Raw genomic sequence first — 19,436 nt, forward strand, 5'->3', positions numbered from 1 at the left:
TGTTTAAACAGTTCAGTTATTAAACCAAAATATTATCTAAGTCTATAAAAATAGCAAGTTTATGGGAAGAGACCATCTGAAAAGGTCACTCTCCTTTTTTATGGTAATGACTGAAATATTCGAATTGTGTGAATAATTGGGAGAGGAAATGTCCTGGTCGTTTTATGTATTTTTGTGTTTAGTTTTAATTTACCCTTTTTTTCTTCTTCCACAGAATAATGCATATACTGCCATGTCAGATTCCTACTTACCCAGTTACTACAGTCCCTCCATTGGCTTCTCCTATTCTTTGGGTGAAGCTGCTTGGTCTACCGGGGGTGACACAGCCATGCCCTATCTAACTTCTTATGGACAGCTGAGCAACGGAGAGCCTCACTTCCTACCAGATGCAATGTTCGGACAACCAGGAGCCCTGGGTAGCACTCCATTTCTTGGTCAGCATGGTTTTAATTTCTTTCCCAGTGGGATTGACTTCTCAGCTTGGGGAAATAACAGTTCTCAGGGACAGTCTACTCAGAGCTCTGGATATAGTAGCAATTATGCTTATGCACCTAGCTCCTTAGGTGGAGCCATGATTGATGGACAGTCAGCTTTTGCCAGTGAGACCCTCAATAAGGCTCCTGGCATGAATACTATAGACCAGGGGATGGCAGCCCTGAAGTTGGGTAGCACAGAAGTTGCAAGCAATGTTCCAAAAGTTGTAGGCTCTGCTGTTGGTAGCGGGTCCATTACTAGTAACATCGTGGCTTCCAATAGTTTGCCTCCAGCTACCATTGCTCCTCCAAAACCAGCATCTTGGGCTGATATTGCTAGCAAGCCTGCGAAACAGCAACCCAAGTTGAAGACCAAGAATGGCATTGCAGGGTCAAGTCTTCCACCACCTCCAATAAAACATAACATGGATATTGGAACTTGGGATAACAAGGGCCCTGTGGCAAAAACCCCCTCACAGGCTTTGGTTCAGAACATAGGTCAGCAGCCAACCCAGGGGTCTCCGCAGCCTGTAGGTCAGCAGGCTAACAATAGCCCACCAGTGGCTCAGGCATCAGTAGGGCAACAGACACAGCCATTGCCCCCACCACCACCACAGCCTGCCCAGCTCTCAGTGCAGCAACAGGCAGCTCAGCCAACCCGCTGGGTAGCACCTCGGAACCGTGGCAGTGGGTTCGGTCATAATGGGGTGGATGGTAATGGAGTAGGACAGTCTCAGGCTGGATCTGGATCTACTCCTTCAGAACCTCACCCAGTGTTGGAGAAGCTGCGGTCCATTAATAACTATAACCCCAAGGATTTTGACTGGAATCTGAAACATGGCCGGGTTTTCATCATTAAGAGCTACTCTGAGGACGATATCCACCGTTCCATTAAGTATAATATCTGGTGCAGCACAGAGCATGGGAACAAGAGACTGGATGCTGCTTATCGCTCCATGAACGGGAAGGGCCCCGTTTACTTACTTTTCAGTGTCAACGGCAGTGGACACTTCTGTGGCGTTGCAGAAATGAAATCTGCTGTGGACTACAACACATGTGCAGGTGTGTGGTCCCAGGACAAATGGAAGGGTCGTTTTGATGTCAGGTGGATTTTTGTGAAGGACGTTCCCAATAGCCAGTTGCGACACATTCGCCTAGAGAACAACGAGAATAAACCAGTGACCAACTCCAGGGACACTCAGGAAGTGCCTCTGGAAAAGGCTAAGCAGGTGTTGAAAATCATAGCCAGCTACAAGCACACCACTTCCATTTTTGATGACTTCTCACACTATGAGAAACGCCAAGAGGAAGAAGAAAGTGTTAAAAAGGTAACCAGCTTACCCTTCTTAAGACTGTAAGGGAAGGGGAAGGAACTAGAGAGAACAGGAGAGGTATTATACCGGTAACCATTAATAAAAGCTTTGTAAATAACATAAGTATCACTTAACAGTTCAAGCCTTAATGGAGGATAATTGGTCTTATTATTTGAACCTTAGTGTGAAAGAATGTGGGAACATTAATGGAGGGCAGAAATGTGGACTTAAGTTAAAGGAAAGCAGAAACAACCGTAGAGAAACTGGCTTAACATGATGCAGAAAGAGGTGAAGAATGAGTCTGAAGAAAACGCAAAGGGAATAATTGAAGTGGTAGAAACGTAGAAATGAAAGTAGGAAAAGATTGAGGCTGTAGTGTGGCAGAGAAAAAGATGATTCTGTTGGAATTAACTTTTGGCCTTGCTGGGGTACTGTGGTTATTTACAAGAGTTGGTGTGTCACCAAGCCCTGACATTTCTTTTCTGCCTGCCTGCTGACAACTGGCAGTGTTAAGAGGATGTTTTTCAGACCTTTCTTCCTTGCTTCTATCTTTTGTAGTGTTCTGCTTAATCACTTTTTTCAAAATCTTTTTCCCATTAGAAAAGGTAATTATATAAAACTTGGAAAGCAGATCATCCGAAAAAGCTGGCCTCTTGCTCTTAACATTTGGTTGTATTCCTAAAGATTCACTTTCTCGTTTCCTCTGTAACAAGTGGGAATCTTGGACAGAGTGATAGGGAATAGTTCCAAAGTAAAGAGTTGAATTTATTTGAAAGGGTTGGTAATGCTTGATCCCATGTATTGAGCGTAAACTCTAGGACCATAAGAAAATGATAAAATACTGGTTGGCGCAGATCATATTATCCAGAAGTTAGACATATTGAAGTATAGGAAGTAGGTGAAAAGATAATGACAAGGAGAAAATGTTTTTAAAACATATGTATATATTAATGATAGAATCCTGAGTGGTTAGCTTCAGATGCAAAATAAACAAAACCTAACAGACTTAATGTAAATACATTTTCCTTGAATTTGTCATTAATTCATAGGGATCTTATGTAATTGATCTAGGACCTGAGGCACTTGTTATGCCTCTATAAAGACTTACTCCTTTGAGCAGTGGGAGGAGGACTGCTCAAAGGAGTAAGTTTGCTCTGGTAGATTCTTGACCTCCATAACACAGAATCAGAGGTCCATAGTTGTCTAACTAAAGCAGGATGTTTATTTTATTTTTGGCTACATTGGGTCTTCGTTGCTGCTTGCGGGCTTCCTCTAGTTGCAGTGAGTGGGCTTTTCATTGCAGTGGCTTCTCTTGTTGCGGAGCCTGGGCTCTAGGCGCGCGGGCTCTAGGGCACAGGCTCAGTAGTTGTGGCACACGGGCTTAGTTGCTCCGCTTCATGTGGAATCTTCCCGGACAGGGGCTCGAACCCGTGTCCCTTCCGTTGGCAGGCGGATTCTTAACCCCTGATCCACCAGGGAAGCCCAGTATGGTTGACTCTTTTATCTTCCAGTGTGTAGAGATATACTTGTCAGTGATGCTGAAAGTATTGGGGAGATAGAGCCAGATTACTGGAAATTTGGCTGTTAGAAAAAACTTGGTACTGTTTAGTTCTTTAAACTCTTCCCTTTCCCAGAGTTTAACAGTTTAACTTAAAATCCTCCAGAATCTATAGAAAAAAGATATTTGATTATTTTTGCCAAACATCTGAAAGGCTCTAAAGATGTCTTCACAGGCTTCTGTTTCTAGAGGAACAAGGAAGGAGGCTGTGGCCTTTTAGGCATCATGTAGTGGCATAGCAGATTATTAACGTGTGTGAGGGGCATCCAGGTGCTTGGTTTAACTACTTGAAATATGCATAATATTTGTCGCATATTAAGAGTCTGCTTACTTTCATCTGCAAAGTTCTGTCCTACATCTTGTGATTTAAAAGCAGGAAGGCAAAGGTAGGAATATTTTTTGGAATGTGCAGCATAGCCGCTAGGATAAATTTGTATTTGTTAGAACTAGTGGGGAAGCTTGTGTTTAAAAGTGAAGTAGCAAGTCTGAGGATTGTTAATTTGTGTGCACTTTTAATCAAGTATATATTTGTATTAAATTCACTTGAGTGGTTCAGTGAATGATAAAACTTCATAAGTAGGTGTAAGATTCATTGACTAGCCTTGTGTTTTCAGTGAGTGTGATAATAATCAAGGTTTAGGGTCTTTGTTAAGCTAACTAATGGCTCTTTCTTAAAACAGTTCTGTAAAGACTTTTGATGTATGAGTATCCTAATTTTTCTGAGGCTGGTGAACAAACCACCAAAAGTAAAAACTTAAAAGCTTCAATTATACTTGTGTCAGATTACTTTTTAGTTTACTTTCTTTAAGAAGAGCTTGCTGGGGTTTCTGGAAGGTCCCTATGATTGCCTCCAAACCCAGCTACCCTTTCAGTCAGTATTGCCTTACTCCTGTGTTGCCCACTGTTACCCTTTAACATCCTTACATAACTGACTGTAAACTGTTCTTCCAGTTTTTATTAGGCTTCCAAGACAAAACAAGTGTCATGATAATAGGACTGATAGCTCATTGAAGCATTGACTCCCTTAAGTGGGGTGTTTGTATATGTGCCTTGGTATTATTTACAAGATTGAAAAAATCTTTCAGCCAAATGGAAACTCAGTCAGTAGGGAAATACTTATCATCCTGAAAATGATGTCACAGCTGTTCTAAAGTTCCGTGATTGGGCATGTTGCTTGGCAGAACACACTGAAGCAGAACTACAGCCATTTTTGCCTTGTTCTGTCACATGATCTAATTCAATACCATAGAACCTTCAAGATCTGTCTGGCTTGGATATTTTGGATCTGTCTGGCTTGACACTTCCAGCAAATTTTAGTGACTTCGTTTACTTTGTTGTATACTTCAGATACTATTTTGTAAACTGCTTTCTGCATTTATTTAGAACTTTCCTCTACTTGTTATTTCTTCTGTGACATCACTTTTTAAAATTTTATTTTATTTTTGTTTGCGTTGGGTTTGTGTTGCTGTGCGCGGGCTTTTCTCTGGTTGCTGCGAGCGGGGGCTACTCTTCCTTGTGGTGTGCAGGCTTCTCATTGCAGTGGTTTCTCTTGTTGAGGAGCATGGGCTCTAGGTTCGTGGGCTTCAGTAGTTGTGGCTCATGGGCTCTAGAGCGCAGCCTCAGTAGTTGTGGTGCACGGACTTAGTTGCTCCGTGGCATGTGGGATCTTCCCGGACCAGGGCTCGAACCCGTGTCCCCTGCATTGACAGGTGGATTCTTAACCACTGAGCCACCAGGGAAGCCCTGTGACATCACTTTTATTTAAAAAATTTTTGAATTTATTTTTTTATACAGCAGGTTCTTATTAGTTATCTATTTTATACATATTAGTGTATATAGCTGTGACATCACTTTTGATGGCTTCATAGTATTCTATCAAAAATTTATTGTAATTTACCAGTCCCCATTACTGAATATGTCAGCTTCTTTATAATGTTTTTTCCAGCTAAAGTAACACTGTTGTAAACATCCTAAGATATAAATATTGATTCATACCTATCCTTAAGTGCTGCGTCAAAGGATGTATGTTTTTGAAGGTCTTGCTGGTGCTATATATTGCCATATGAGCTTTTTTCTTAAAATTTTGTTGTTGTTGTTGAGTATTACTGTCAGCTATTCAGAAGATGATGGCAGTTAGTTAATCTTTTCCTCTGTCTCAACTTTGAAATAGTGGGGCATAAAGGGAGAGTTACTCCCTGCATTAGTGATTTTTTTTTTTTAAATAAACTTCATAAAATAGTTGGTTTAGTTTTTTTTTTTTTCCCCCAATATTTATTTATTTGGTTGCACCCGGTCTTAGTTGCAGCAGGCAGGCTCCTTAGTTGTGGCTCCAGGGCTCCTTAGTTTGCTGCACGCGGGCTCCTCATTTGTGGCATGCGAACTCTTAGTTGCAGCATGCATGTGGGTCTAGTTCCCTGACCAGCGATTGAACCCAGGCCCCCCGCATTAGGAGTGCGGAGTCCTATCCACTGTGCCACCAGGGAAGTCCCTAGTTGGTTTAGTTTTGTCTTATCTTTCTAGCTTTTTAACTCTAGGTAAAAATAAGATAGTCTAGTAGGGGAGACTGAGGGCTGTGTAATTCTCTTAAAGTCTAGCCCAACATTAGACTCAATCAGGCACTTGGGTAAAGATTTTTCTGAATAACTGGAAAGCTAAGGGGAGATTTAGGAGAGACAGACCTAGAGAAAATATTACTATAGTGACAACAGCTTAAGGTGTATGTTTTTAAAAATTTCATTGCTATTAAGTGAGAATAGCAGGATTTCTTTACCTTTAGGATTATTCTGATTTTCAAGCAGAAGACCTAAAAATGGTGACTTGGAGTGTGTTTGGACATACTGAAAATTTATTATGGTGTTTAAGAATTGAGATGAAGTTATTTATCTTTTCTTTGAACAGCTTTACTGTGTGCTAGACACTACAGAGAAACCACGAATGTATTGTCAGGCAGCCTTATATAAGTGACAAGTAACAATACAAAATGAAAAGTGTTTTCTCAAGGTATGCACAAGGTGCCAGTTTGGAAGCTTGAAGATTGCCTAACCCAGCTTGGGCTGTGGGTTGATTGATCATAGAAGAATCCTTGAAGAAGTGATCTCTTGAGCTGAGCCTTGGAAGATGTATAGAAGATAGCCAGAGGTGTTTTGAGAAGAGTGAACATGGTTCAGAACAGCCCAAATCTGTATTGGTAATAACACTGTAGAGATAATAGGTTGGAATAGGAATTCCTGTACAGTTCAAGAAAAGTCTAATTGGAGTTTGTGGAATGGGTTTCCAGGAAGGGAAGTTTGGAGATTAGATTAGGAAAAGGGAGTTAAATGAAATGTTTATGCAGTTAGTTGGATATAGAAGGAATCTACTGAGAGAGATACAAAGTTGGCTTAAAAAAAAGTACTAGAGTTTAAGAGAATGAGGAGTAAGGTCTAATTTGAGTTAGGATGGTGGAGGTCCTTGATGTAACCTTCAGTGAAAGGCAATGGGAAACTTGTAGAAGTAAAGGTGAACCAGTACTTTGTAATAATAGGTATCATTACTGTATATATATAGCTCATTTCTTCCTGCAATGTGCTTTATACATGTTATCTTATTTCTCATAGTAGTGTTTAGCTTAGTAGAGATGATTTATAAGGGGAATATGATAGCTGTTATCAAATGATTCTTCATGCTAGTGACAGCACTGGAACCAATAGGTAAAGGTTATAGGGAGGGAGATTTTTGTAAATAAAGGGGGAACTTTCTAAAAATGGAGTCTTAGTCACAGGAGGGTTTCAAGAAGAGACTAAAAGAACTTTTATTAGGTAAATTGTAGAGAAGATTCACACATGAGGTAGTTTAGATCAGAGAAACCGAGGAGTAAAAGAGGATTAGGTGGCCCAAGATAACATTTGAGGTTCATGGAGAGGAATTGATGGTACAAAACAGGTCTTTTTAGTAAGACCTTATTTTTGTTTGTGTTTTATAATTTCTGACCTAAATACTAATTACATATAAAACATAAGAAAGGACTTGAGAACAGAAGGAGATAGATGACAGATAGGATTTGTGGATTCTCAGTGAATCTTAGTATAGATCAGGTGTTTGGGTAGTTATTAATATATTTACTGTGTATTAATGAAAAAAATTATTACCTAAAATGTAATAAAGACTTAGCAAAGGAACATAGAAGTGATTACTTGAGAAATGTTTCCTTTAAAAAAAAAAAAATCTAGTTTTCCTGTAGTGTTGGCACAAGTAATATTTCTCTTTATATAAGGAAGTTTTTTTTTTCCTTACAGCCATCTTTTTCCTCCTAACCCTTTAATTTGGGCATTTAGTCCCTTGTTTACAAATGTTTGAGGTAATCATCTTGGCTCCATTTTCAACTTTAGAAAAAAATTTTAAATATCCAAGTTTTAGTGATACAAAAATCAGAAAAGAAAGAAACATCACTTTAGCCAAATATATTGTTTTCTTACTATTAAATCTTTAGGAAATGACCATGCAGTACTGTTCTTTCCATTTAACATTACTTCACTCCACCACTGTTTTAAATTGCTTCTTCAGAACTAGTGAGTGAGCATCCTGTTTTAATCAGGATGGCAAACCTGAACGTTTTGTAAAATTCTAAGGCCATCTATGTCTTCTTCTGTCTTGCAGATAAATTTACTTGTTTTTCTGCCAGTAGGGTTGAGGGAATTCTATTTGTATTACTCACCACCTTCCTTGCTTTGTGGATAAAATGCCTTTCTGTAGCCTTGTTAAAGGAGAACCAAAAGAGAATAGGTGATACTGAATTTGGATCTCTTTGAAGCATGCCCTTTGTTTGTATCCATCTTTCAACAAATGTTTGTGTTTTTTTTTTTAAATTTATTTTATTTTATTTTATTTTTGGCTGCATTGGGTCTTTGTTGCTGCACGCGGACTTTTCTCTGGTTGTGGCGAGCGGGGGCTACTACTCTTCACTGTGGTGCACAGGCTTCTCATTGTGGTGGCTTCTCTTGTTGGGAACACGCGCTCTAGGCATGCGGGCTTTAGTAGTTGTGGCCCACGGGCTCAGTAGTTGTGGCTCGCGGGCTCTAGAGCACGGGCTTCAGTAGTTGTGGCTCGCTGGCTCTAGAGCACAGGCTTAGTAGTTGTGGCCCACGGGCTTTAGTTGCTCCGCGGCATGTGGGATCTTCCTGGACCAGGGCTTGAACCCGTGTCTCATGCATTGGCAGGCGGACCACCAGGGAAGCCCCCAAATGTTTGTGTTAATTGCTAGGATAGAACAGATAAACAAGGCACCATCTTTGGCTTAGGACCAGACAGTGTTGTTAGGCGGACAACAACATGGATAAAATATGAGATAAGGGCTGTAATAGAGGGATGAAGAAATATTTTGGCTTTCTGGAGAAGTGATAAATTTGGGGAAATTAAGAAAGTCTTCATGGGGGAACAACATTTGATCTATATCAAATAGAATGAGTAATTGGGTAATCAGCACTTAAATGATAGCACAGTGCTTGGCACATGGTATACATAAAAGTTTAGCTATCTCATCTAATGTATCGTTCTCATATTTTAGATGAGGAAGCAGGCTCAAAGAGGTTATTTATACAAGGTCTCATAGCTAACAAGTGGTGGAGTTGGTATTTCAATGTCCAAGTCCAATAATGTGCTAGAGCTAGCTAAATGTGAGCCAGTTGTTTAGCTTTCAAGAATTTTAGCAAGCTAGTTGTTAAACACAGTCGTTATTAAACAAATTGCATAAACTTAAAAATTAAATACATTGTATTAAAAGGTATTTTAGGGGCTTCCCTGGTAGCACAGTGGTTGAGAATCTGCCTGCCAATGCAGGGGACACGGGTTCGAGCCCTGGTCTGGGAAGATCCCACATGCCACGGAGCGACTAGGCCCGTGAGCCACAATTACTGAGCCTGCGCATCTGGAGCCTGTGCTCCGCAACAAGAGAGGCCGCGATAGTGAGAAGCCCGCGCACCGCGATGAAGAGTGGCCCCCGCTTGCCGCAACTAGAGAAAGCCCTCGCACAGAAACTGAGACCCAACACAGCCATAAATAAATTAATTAAATTTAAAAAAAAAAAAAAGGTATTTTTTTTTTTAATAAATTTATTTATTCATTTATTTATTTATTTATATTTGGCTGTGTTGGGTCTCCGTTTCTGTGCGAGGGCTTTCTCCAGTTGCGGCGAGCGGGGGCCTCTCTTCATCGCGGTGCGCGGGCCTCTCACTGTCGTGGCCTCTCCCGTTGCGGAGCACAAGCTCCAGACGCGCAAGCTCAGTAGTTGTGGCTCACGGGCTTGGTTGCTCCGCGGCATGTGGGATCTTCCCAGACCAGGGCTCGAACCCGTGTCCCCTGCATTGGCAGGCAGATTCTTAACCACTGCGCCACCAGGGAAGCCCAAAAAAGGTATTTTAAATGCCTTTCTATTTACATTGAATTACATTGTAAACTAGTTAGAAATATGTTATAGTTAAACTATATAAACTTAGAATACCATTATGATTACCATTAAACCATAATATTTAAATTCATCACTCTTGAAGTTATTATGTCTGTGTCCATATATAATATTGTGCTATTACACGTCTTCTCAGCCCCACTGTATTCCTGTATTCCATTGGTAGTTTGAGGTCAGCCATGTTATTGACACCGCGGAAATTGGCAGATGCTATGTACAGATCAGGACTTGATTTTTGTTGATTGTCTAGACTTAAAGGGATGGAGAAAATATTAATACAGATTTGCCACAAAGCATGTGGGATCTTAGTTCCCCGACCAGGGATTGAACCCGTGCCCCCTGCAGTGGAAGAGCAGAGTTCTAACCACTCAGGGAATTCCCTTAATGCAGATTAAACTTAAGTGTGTCATGTCTCTATCCCTGACATATTTTGAATAAAACAAAATTTGAGGAATTAGTCTTCCAGAATTTGAAAATTATTATCCAGTTTAGCAAGGAAGTTGCTCAAATTGACAAGCCAGTGAAGTTCTGACATATGTTTTTGTTATTTCACTTTTGTCTTTAAGTCATTAGTATCAATAAATGAAAATATGTTGGAACTCCACCCAAAGCCACAGTCTCTGTCTAGTCCCAAAGCCCATGGACCACTGTGTGATATGTGGAGTTTGCCAGATAGAAAACTGGGTCTTGTGAAATGAGAAGTTTAATATGGAAAGAATAAGTGATAAAACTGGAGAGGTTGGTTGGGCCTAGTATAAGAAGGGCTTTGGATTTTTATCCTGTACTTATGTTTTTAGATTGTAAGGGAGGATAGTCAGTGTAGAGTGACAGTTTAGAGGATGGGAAGGATGAAATACTTACTGAGCACTGACTTTGTTAGGTACTTTCATAGTTTTACTTTAATCCCCACACCAACTCCGGGAGGCAGTATCCCATATTTATAGGTAGGAAAATGGAAGCTCAGGTTAGAAACTTACCTAAAGTCATCTATTAAATGAGGAGAGAGGTGTAAGTGACTCAAAGACCAAATGAGGGTTTTTTACTATAGTTGGGAGAAAGACAGTGAGAGCCTGTATCATGATAGTGGGAATGGGGAAGTTACAGTTGAAAAATGCGGTAGAAATATTTACTGATTAGTTATTTAAAAAAAACTTAGAGAATATGGGATGAGCAACAGGTTAGGGTTTGGAGATGTGTTGGCTTTTGGAAATAGTATTTGGGGTGCTTGTAGGACAGAAAGGTGATAGTAGGATCTGGAGCTCAGGAGAGATCTGTTGATAGAAATTTGGGAGTTTCCAGCTCTCAGTATAGGTAAAGGCATGGACGAGTTTAAGATTCTTCAAGAATATTGGTAATAAAAATAATGGCTGAAATTATTGCTCATTTTGTAGTGTCTAATATGCACCTGTCCTGAGTACTTTTTTTTTTTTTAAATGACTACATTTATTTATTTATTTTTTGGCTGTGTTGGGTCTTTGTTTCTGTGTGAGGGCTTTTCTCTAGTTGCGGCGAGTGGGGGCCACTCTTCATCGCGGTGCGTGGGCTTCTCACTATCGCCACCTCTCTTGTTGCGGAGCTCAGGCTCCAGACGCACAGGCTCAGTAGTTGTGGCTCACGGGCCCAGTTGCTCCACGGCATGTGGGATCTTCCCAGACTAGGGCTCGAACCCGTGTCCCCTGCATTGGCCGGCAGATTGTCAACCACTGCGCCACCAGGGAAGGCCCTGAATACATTTTTAAAAAAATAAATTTATTTGTTTTTGGCTGCGTTGTTTCTGCATTGCTGTGTGCTGGCTTTCTCTAGTTGTGGTGAGCAGGGGCTACTCCTTGTTCTGTGCGGGCCTCTCATTGTGGTGGCTTCTCGTTGCAGAGCATGGGCTCTAGGCTCATGGGCTTCAGTAGTTGTGGCACGTGGGCTCAGTAGTTGTGGCTCACAGGCTGTAGAGCGCAGGCTCAGTTGTGGCACACGGGCTTTAGTTGCTCTGAGGCATGTGGGATCTTCCCGGGACAGGGATCGAACCCGTGTTCCCTGCATTGGCAGGTGGATTCTTAACCACTGTGCTACCAGGGAAGTCCCCGAATACATATTTTTATGTAAGTTTTCATTTAATTCTATCATTGTGAGGTATGTACAGCTATCTTAGTTTTACAGATGAAGGCGCTGAAGCACAGAAAAAAGTACATTCTTTTGCACAGTTGCCCAAACTAAGAAAGCAGAGCTGGTGTTCTACTTCGGTGCGGTTCCAGAGCCAACGTGCATTGAGAGAAGAGGGCCAAAGAAAGAACCCCCAGCAATAACACAATTTAAAGGATGGATTAAAGAGGGACCAAATGAAAGGGTTTGAGAGGGAGTAGTTGGAGCTTTAGAAAGAGAACAAGGAAAGGGCTATATCTTGAGTAGAATTTCAAGCAGTGGGGTATAATCAACTTATTCAGAGACTGTAGAGAGGTAGCAGATGACTGCAAATGCCAACAACTATCTGAATAAAAGTAACATGAGAGTGCTTTGTTAGGGGTTTGAAGGTTTTGGTCTCCACACATCATTCAACAGACTGTGCATTTGTTGTTTCTATAGTGTTCCAGCCCTTCACAACCTGTGAAGTTTTCTAAGCTGTCTGTTCCAAGTCTTTAAGAGATTTAATGAAGTAAGACCAGCTTCTGTTTAGTTAGTACGGGCTGTTTTGGTGAATTAGACCATATAACAATGTCTGAAATGCAGTTGGGTGTTAAAAAATGTCAGTATTCTGTTTTTGCTATGGCTAAAGATTGATCCAGAGGGGACTGCCGTTTTTCCAAACTTAAACATTTTGGGACAAGGGTTAGTTAGCGATTCTAGAATCATTTAGTATTTACTCTGAATAGTTTAAATCAAGAATTACTCAGATGTGAACCATTCTGCTTACCTGCCAGAGGTAAAGATTAGTCCTGTGACAGTTCAAACTTTCAGTTTCAAAAGTGGAATTTTTTTTTTCTCCTCAAAACAAAACCTTACTCAGAACCCCATGAATGGCTAATTTCACATGCTCAGCTCTCTGTTTTTCCCTGGGTGATCTTCGAAGCATCTCCTCTATGAAGCATAATTTGGAACCCACAGGATGACAGGAATTTTTCAAAAAATGGAGTAATGGTGCATGGAGGTGGAGTCGGGGGTGGGGAGATCTATTTTGAAATTGAAGAAATGTAAGGAATCTGCAGCTTCAGCATCTCATTTAGGTGTATTGGTTATTGAGTCTTGGAGGAAGGGAGGGATTAGAAAAACATCTCACAGCAGCTGGGGATGCTACAGCATTGGCTTTGACTACTTTAGTTTAAGGAACTGTATGATAAAGGACTGACTCCTGCACTATATAGGAGTTTCATGTAGAGAAGGAGAAAAAGCTCTGTTCCCTGAATTAGGGAAAACAAAAGATCTCTTTCTTCACCATTGAAATCTGCAAGTCTGCAAATGAGGAAGGAGAGTGTGGTAGGCTCAGATCATCCTTTCTGCCTTTCTCCACAGAAGCAGGTAATTCAATTTAAATTTGCAACCTGCTGCCACCTCCTCCAGAGCAAATTTTTCTAGTTATAACAACTAGACAGTATAGACTAACAACTAGCTCAGTAGTGTGCCCTAATGCTTTTCATCCCTTGCTGAATAAGCAATTCCTAATTGAACTGATTTAACTCCAGTTAGCCATAGGGAGGAGATACAAGTGAAACAGTATAGGATAGTGGGTATTGAAGTGCTTATTTTACAGGATGAGACCAAGTACAGAAGAAAAGAATAGCAAGACCAGAGTTGAGTCATTTTTATGGAAGACTGGTTTTGAGTTGGGTCTGGAAGGATGTATATAGGAAAAGATTGTGGAAAGAAAGATGAAGGAAGAAAATGGCTAAACCTTCAAGTTTAAGCTGTTGGGTATGTGGGGAGCGGGAAGAGGCAGGCAGTTGCTCTTTCCAACTCATTTGCATTTACTGCTGTTGTAATACCTGGTGGTTCTTATGAGATATTTAATACTCTGCTACATGTGTCAGAGCTAAAAATTTGGACAGATCACTTGTGTAATATGTGAAGCCATTTAGAAAAGGTAGACTTATATGTAAGCTTTTGACTTCATGTGGACCTTTTGGGCAGTCAGGGTATAGATAGCATATAGAGCTTTTAAACTGTTTGCATGTTAAAAAGAATTTGCAATGTGCAAATTTTATATTAGCATTTGCAAATTTTCCGTTTGCATTTGTTTTTCATTGTAATAACCAAATTATAAAAGTGTGGAGAAAATGAAAGAAAACTCGCTCATAGTTCCTCTACCCTGACAAAACCACTCATCATTTTGGCTTATTTTCCGACACAAGTTAGTGGTTTATACAATTACAATCATATTCTATGTAGTATTTTATCCTGCTTTTCCCCCTTAATACTTCAGGTATTTACCGATATTCAGCCATTTTTTGCGCTTGTGCATAAGGCACTTTCCATATCTTACCTCTGATCCCTTGTAACAATCCTGTAGAATAAGATTATCTTCCTTTTTCTTCTTTTTTTTTGGCCCCACTGCTTGGCTTGCGGGATCTTAGTTCCCTGACGAACTCGGGCCCCCTGCAGTGGAAGTTTCCAAGTCCTAACCACGGGACCGCCAGGGAGTCCCCAAGATTATCTTCATTTTTCAGTTAGGGAACTGAGATTCAAAAAGGAATAATTTTGTTAAGATCACTAGCTAGGTTGTAGAAGAGCTGGAATTCGTTTTGCCCCAAAGCTTTTCTGTTCTTAGGCCTCGCTGCATCTTCACATTTATCATTTAAAATAACTAACTGCAATGTTCTGTTATCTACTAATACCTGTAGTCAGTCAACTCTTCGTTGGGTATATGAGGAGAGCATAATTGGTTGAAACTTAAACCTTTATTTAAGCACTTAGGTTTAAAACTCCCTCATCACAAGCATCAAGAGGGAGCAAATTGGATCTACTCTACCTAACCTTGTGAGAGTTGCTGCTAATGACAGGCAGCAAGAGTAAGGGAGAACACAAATGGTTCTGAATAATTACTCTGGAAGGTTATAAAATTGAGTGGGAAGGTTTTAGGCTACCTAACTCTTTTTGTACACAAACTGCAAGATTACCTCATTTTAGTGGCAGAACTAGAACCCTAGACAAGTTCTTGGGTAATTCAAAATTATTTATGACAAATGTTACCTTACTTGCAGTCCATAAGCCTGCAAAGGGGTGGGGAGGGGAGCAGGGTGGACGTGGTGTGAGAGCTTCAGAGTGTAAATTCCAAAAAAACGGTAACAACAATTTAAAGCAAACTTTGAGTCACCTGGAAAGTATTTACAAAAATACTGATAACTAGGTCTACCCCCAGATTTACTAAACTGAAATTTTATTTAGTAAGCTGCCTAGGTATTTCTTAAAAGGATTAGAAGCAGTTGAAGAGAAGTTTCCCAGTTTGTACAGGTTACCATCTGAGAGTACTTACATTGCAGATTCTTGTCCTTCCTCACCTACTGAGTGGGCACCTTTGGAGTTGAGGGCTTGGAATCTGCATTTTACCAGCTCTATAGGTGATTCGCTTGTATTTAAATTATAAATGTCATTAGGTAGTGTTTTGTATGTCCCCCACCTCAAATTCCTCATGCTTATTTTTCCTGTAAGTTTCTTCCTTTGCTCTGTAGTCCTCCTTCCAGTCTCTGCCTGCTAGTCTCAAGACTTCATCTTTTTTTTTTTTTTGAGATGTTGAGTTCATTTTTATTAAATATTAATCAGAACCATATGGAACTGCCATATTTCTGGGTCAAAAAAGACTTCATCTTTAGAAGCAATGTTAGAATTCACATGTGTCTGAAAAGTCTGGCTGTACCTTTTTATACTGTGGCCTACCTTAAGGCTGAAAGGGTCTTTTGAGTAGTATTTTTCATCAGCTATCAATATTATGAGCCTCTAGTGAACTGCCTGTATTGTTTGTTCATTAAAAGGTGCTGATGTCTTTGGCTGAATATCCTCCGTGTTACTTGTTGTAATCTACTCCTCAGAGACATTATGGCTACTTCTAAGAGGCTGTAATGTTTTAAGTTTTACATTATTTTATTGTATCTTCCTTTTTGTGAGCACATTGTTGAGAGTTGTTAGATAATTTGTTAAGCAATAAGATTTAGTGGCCACTATCCATCCTGAAGTTGCCCGAAGATGTTAACTGATTTTTTTTTTTAATTTATATATTTTATTTTATTTATTTTTGGCTGCATTGGGTCTTTGTTGCTGTGCGCGGGTTTTCTCTAGTTGTGGTGAGTGGGGGCTACTCTTCGTTGCGGTGCGCGGGCCTCTCATTGCAGTGGCTTCTCTTGTGGAGCACGGGCTCTAGGCGCGCGGGCTTCAGTAGTTGTGGCTTGCGAGCTCTAGAGCGCAGGCTCAGTAGTTGTGGCTCACGGGCTTAGTTGCTCCGCGGCATGTGGGATCTTCCCGGATTAGGGCCCGAACCCGTGTCCCCTGCATTGGCAGGCGGATTTTTAACCACTGTGCCACCAGGGAAGCCTGTTAACTGATTTTTAAGGGTAATTAGTTTTTTGGGATGTGGGAAGGGATTCTATTATTCTATTAAGTATATTACGTATGATGGGCCTTTAAAAAAATTTAGGTGTGGGTATACACTAGGTTGATATTATTAATAAGCATGAGTCCTAGATTCTGTTTTCTTGTTAGCATAGTATTGAAAAGGCTAGGAGTTCAGAAGATGGTGTCATATCTGCCACTATCAGTGATTTGAGCAAGTAAACTTCTGAGCCTCAGTATTTTATGAAAATGGGGGAAAAAACTTACTGGGTTGTTAGGATTAAATGTATATATACGAGTGAAGTACTTGCATACAGGTCTTTTATGAGTGATTATTGTGATCCATAATCTCAGGCATATAAATGTGTATGTACACATAAATACACCTTCGTTTATTTTACATCAGTTATCACATTCTTCAGTAACTTTTGGCATGGTACTTAATAATGCTACTGAGTTTCCATTTTGGGGTCCCACCCTTGGAATAGACTGAGGAGGGCACAAGACTGAAAGGGAGATCAGTTAAAAGGAGTTTGTGGCAAAGTCCTATTGAGAGGTTACAGTAGCTTGGACTAGAGAGGTATTAATGGAGGTGTTGAGGATGGTTCGACTGGAAATTTTTGAAGGTGGAACTGGAGTTTATATCATTTATCAGATAGCTGGAAAGCATATTTAGTGATTGCTTCATTCTTTCTGAACTTACTGTCAAACGCTGGGAGTGGGGGGGGGGAATTTGACTGACAGGCTATTAAAAAACCTTATTTGCTTAACTGTATTCTGAAGTGCTTTCAGAAATTGATTTTATTGTGAAATTAGTTTTTGTTCAAATGTAGCTCTTCCTGGAGAGCCAAGGAGTGATTCAAAGAATAACTGAAAATATTTTAATGTATCTGTCTTACCCTTTGTTCTGTTACTAGTTAAGACTTATGATTCAGGGCCTGAAAATAGTAGATTATCCAGGCTTTTACTTCTGACCTTGTTAGTGAAATGTATATAGGAGTTCAGCTACTAACAGTCTTGGAAAAGAATTTGATGGTAGGAAAGGTTATTAGTTAAATGCATTTACTTCATCCTGGTGCTCCTATGCCAGTTCCCAGAAATTTATTTCAAGTAAGTGTCCATTTCTACACCTAGAAAATCTTAAAAGGGAGGGAATATATATATATATATATATATATATATATATATATATATAACTCATATATTCATAACATCAGAGACTATTAAGATTGATCAGGGAGTTCCCTGGCAGTTCAGTGGTTAGGACTCCGCGCTTTCACTGACGTGGCTCCGGGTTCAATCCCTGGTCAGGGAACTAAGATCTCACAGGCCTTGCAGCACAGCCCGCCCCCGCCCCGCCAAAAAAAGATTGATTTCATAAGCCATGTAAAGCGTTGAAAGTCATATTAGTATAATCCTATTTTTTCATGTTAACCTATGTAAGCATTGTCTTATTTTCAGCCAGGGACCCTGAAATTTGTGTTCTTTTCTATCAGGGACCATGGGGATATAAGAAAACTTACTTGAGGGCTATTAAGTAAATTTTATTTGAGGGGTAGACTTCAGACTTTAAAGTTAATAAAATTATATCCAACAAATATATGTGTGCCTGTTGTGTTTTATGGCCCACTTCAAAGTGGGGAGAGGGGTGGTAGTAGAAATGAGAAAGGATATTAAGCTAAATAGAGGAAAAATTAAGCAGATATCGTAGGAAGAGATTTCAAATGTGCAGACTTTAAGTAACATTGCCACCTTGTGGCTTTTAGGATATTTCCTCTAGAGATGAACTTTTGCATTTTACAGTTATAGATGTAAGGTGAGGAGGGACTAAGATGTGATGGATGAATGGTGAGTATTAACCTCTAGTTGTTTAAGTGACAGACCAGATATTGAGGCCTAGAAACTTCTTCCTCTGGTTTATACGTTCTTAGTTAATATCTTTATTTTTATTTTGTAAAAATTTTTTTCTTTAGTCTTTTCATTGAACAATGAACAATGAGATTTTGGACTGATTTAAAGATTAGGATGAATGTCCTAGTGAGAATTTTGTGATGAGGTGTGAATTCAGTAAAATCTTGCTCTGCTGTTTTCCTTTATTCTTTATTACCATCACAGTATCCTCAAGCTTTAGGAATGCTTCTTCCCTTCCTTTTAGCATTTGGCCTGTTTTTTGGCTAACTGGGACTTTATGATTAATTTTGTGTTTGTGTTTGAGGATCTTATGCAGAAGCTTAACCTAGACTAGCCAGTCCAGCCTGTTGCTACCACAGATCTCAACTGTAGCTACCTTGCACATGGCACTAGGTTAAAAAAGGTGGTGGGTAGGCTGCAACATGACACCACCACCACCACGGGGAAAGCCAGTTTGCTGCACCACATCCCCTGCTACGGTGGGTTAGTAGCATCTTCATGTATAAAAGCTGGAGTGTCCAACAAGAGACAAATGCATGTTGTGTTTATGGCAGTTCCAGCTGGGACTTGGACCCGTTGGAGGTCCCAGCTTGCTTTTATGTGTTCTGCTGCTCTTTCCTTTTATTGTGTATCTTGTCATCATTCTTCTGTCCCCCACCCTCCCAACCCCAGCTTTTTCTTTATTAAACATTACCAAGGTAGGACTGGTTAATTAGAAATGTTAATAAATACATCTGACAAGTGAAGTCTTTTGACCATAAATTGTCAAAGCAATTTAGTGGAATTCCCAGTGGTAATAGGAAGTAGCCACAAAAGTGAAAGAAGAGACCTGCTGTAAGAGAAGTCTTTTATGGAAACCTAAAAGGTTTCAATGTCCCAAAGTGGTTAAAATAACGGTCCTTGTGTTAGAATCTTCTCTGTGTCATTTTTTCCCTCATTTTAAAAGACTTGTAAAAAGCTGATAGGCAGATTTTTTTCTTTTTCTTTTGCTAAAATACCCTCATGTTTGATGATTTTAGTGTAGGTATGAGGAAATAAACACATTTCAAAGTTTCATGAATTGTTAAACATAACTTTTTATTTATTTTTATTTTTGGGTACGTTGGGTCTTCGTTGCTGCAAGTGGGCTTTCTCTAGTTGCGGCAAGCAGGGGCTACTCTTTGTTGCGGTGTGCGGGCTTCTCATTGCGGTGGCTTCTCTTCTTGCGGAGCACAGGC

At 40.1% G+C, this 19,436-nt stretch overlaps 1 protein-coding gene across 1 annotated transcript in view; it reads left to right on the forward strand.

Moving 5' to 3' along the window:
• YTHDF2 (YTH N6-methyladenosine RNA binding protein F2) overlaps positions 1 to 19,436 on the forward strand; it is a 31,387-nt gene that overhangs the window by 3,834 nt on the left and 8,117 nt on the right. The window contains 1 exon segment of the mRNA XM_068539308.1: positions 215 to 1,801. Within this exon segment, the coding sequence (XP_068395409.1) occupies positions 215 to 1,801 (1,587 nt within the window).

Source organism: Eschrichtius robustus, chromosome 3 (assembly GCF_028021215.1).
Source record: "Eschrichtius robustus isolate mEscRob2 chromosome 3, mEscRob2.pri, whole genome shotgun sequence".
Lineage (NCBI taxonomy): Eukaryota > Metazoa > Chordata > Mammalia > Artiodactyla > Eschrichtiidae > Eschrichtius > Eschrichtius robustus.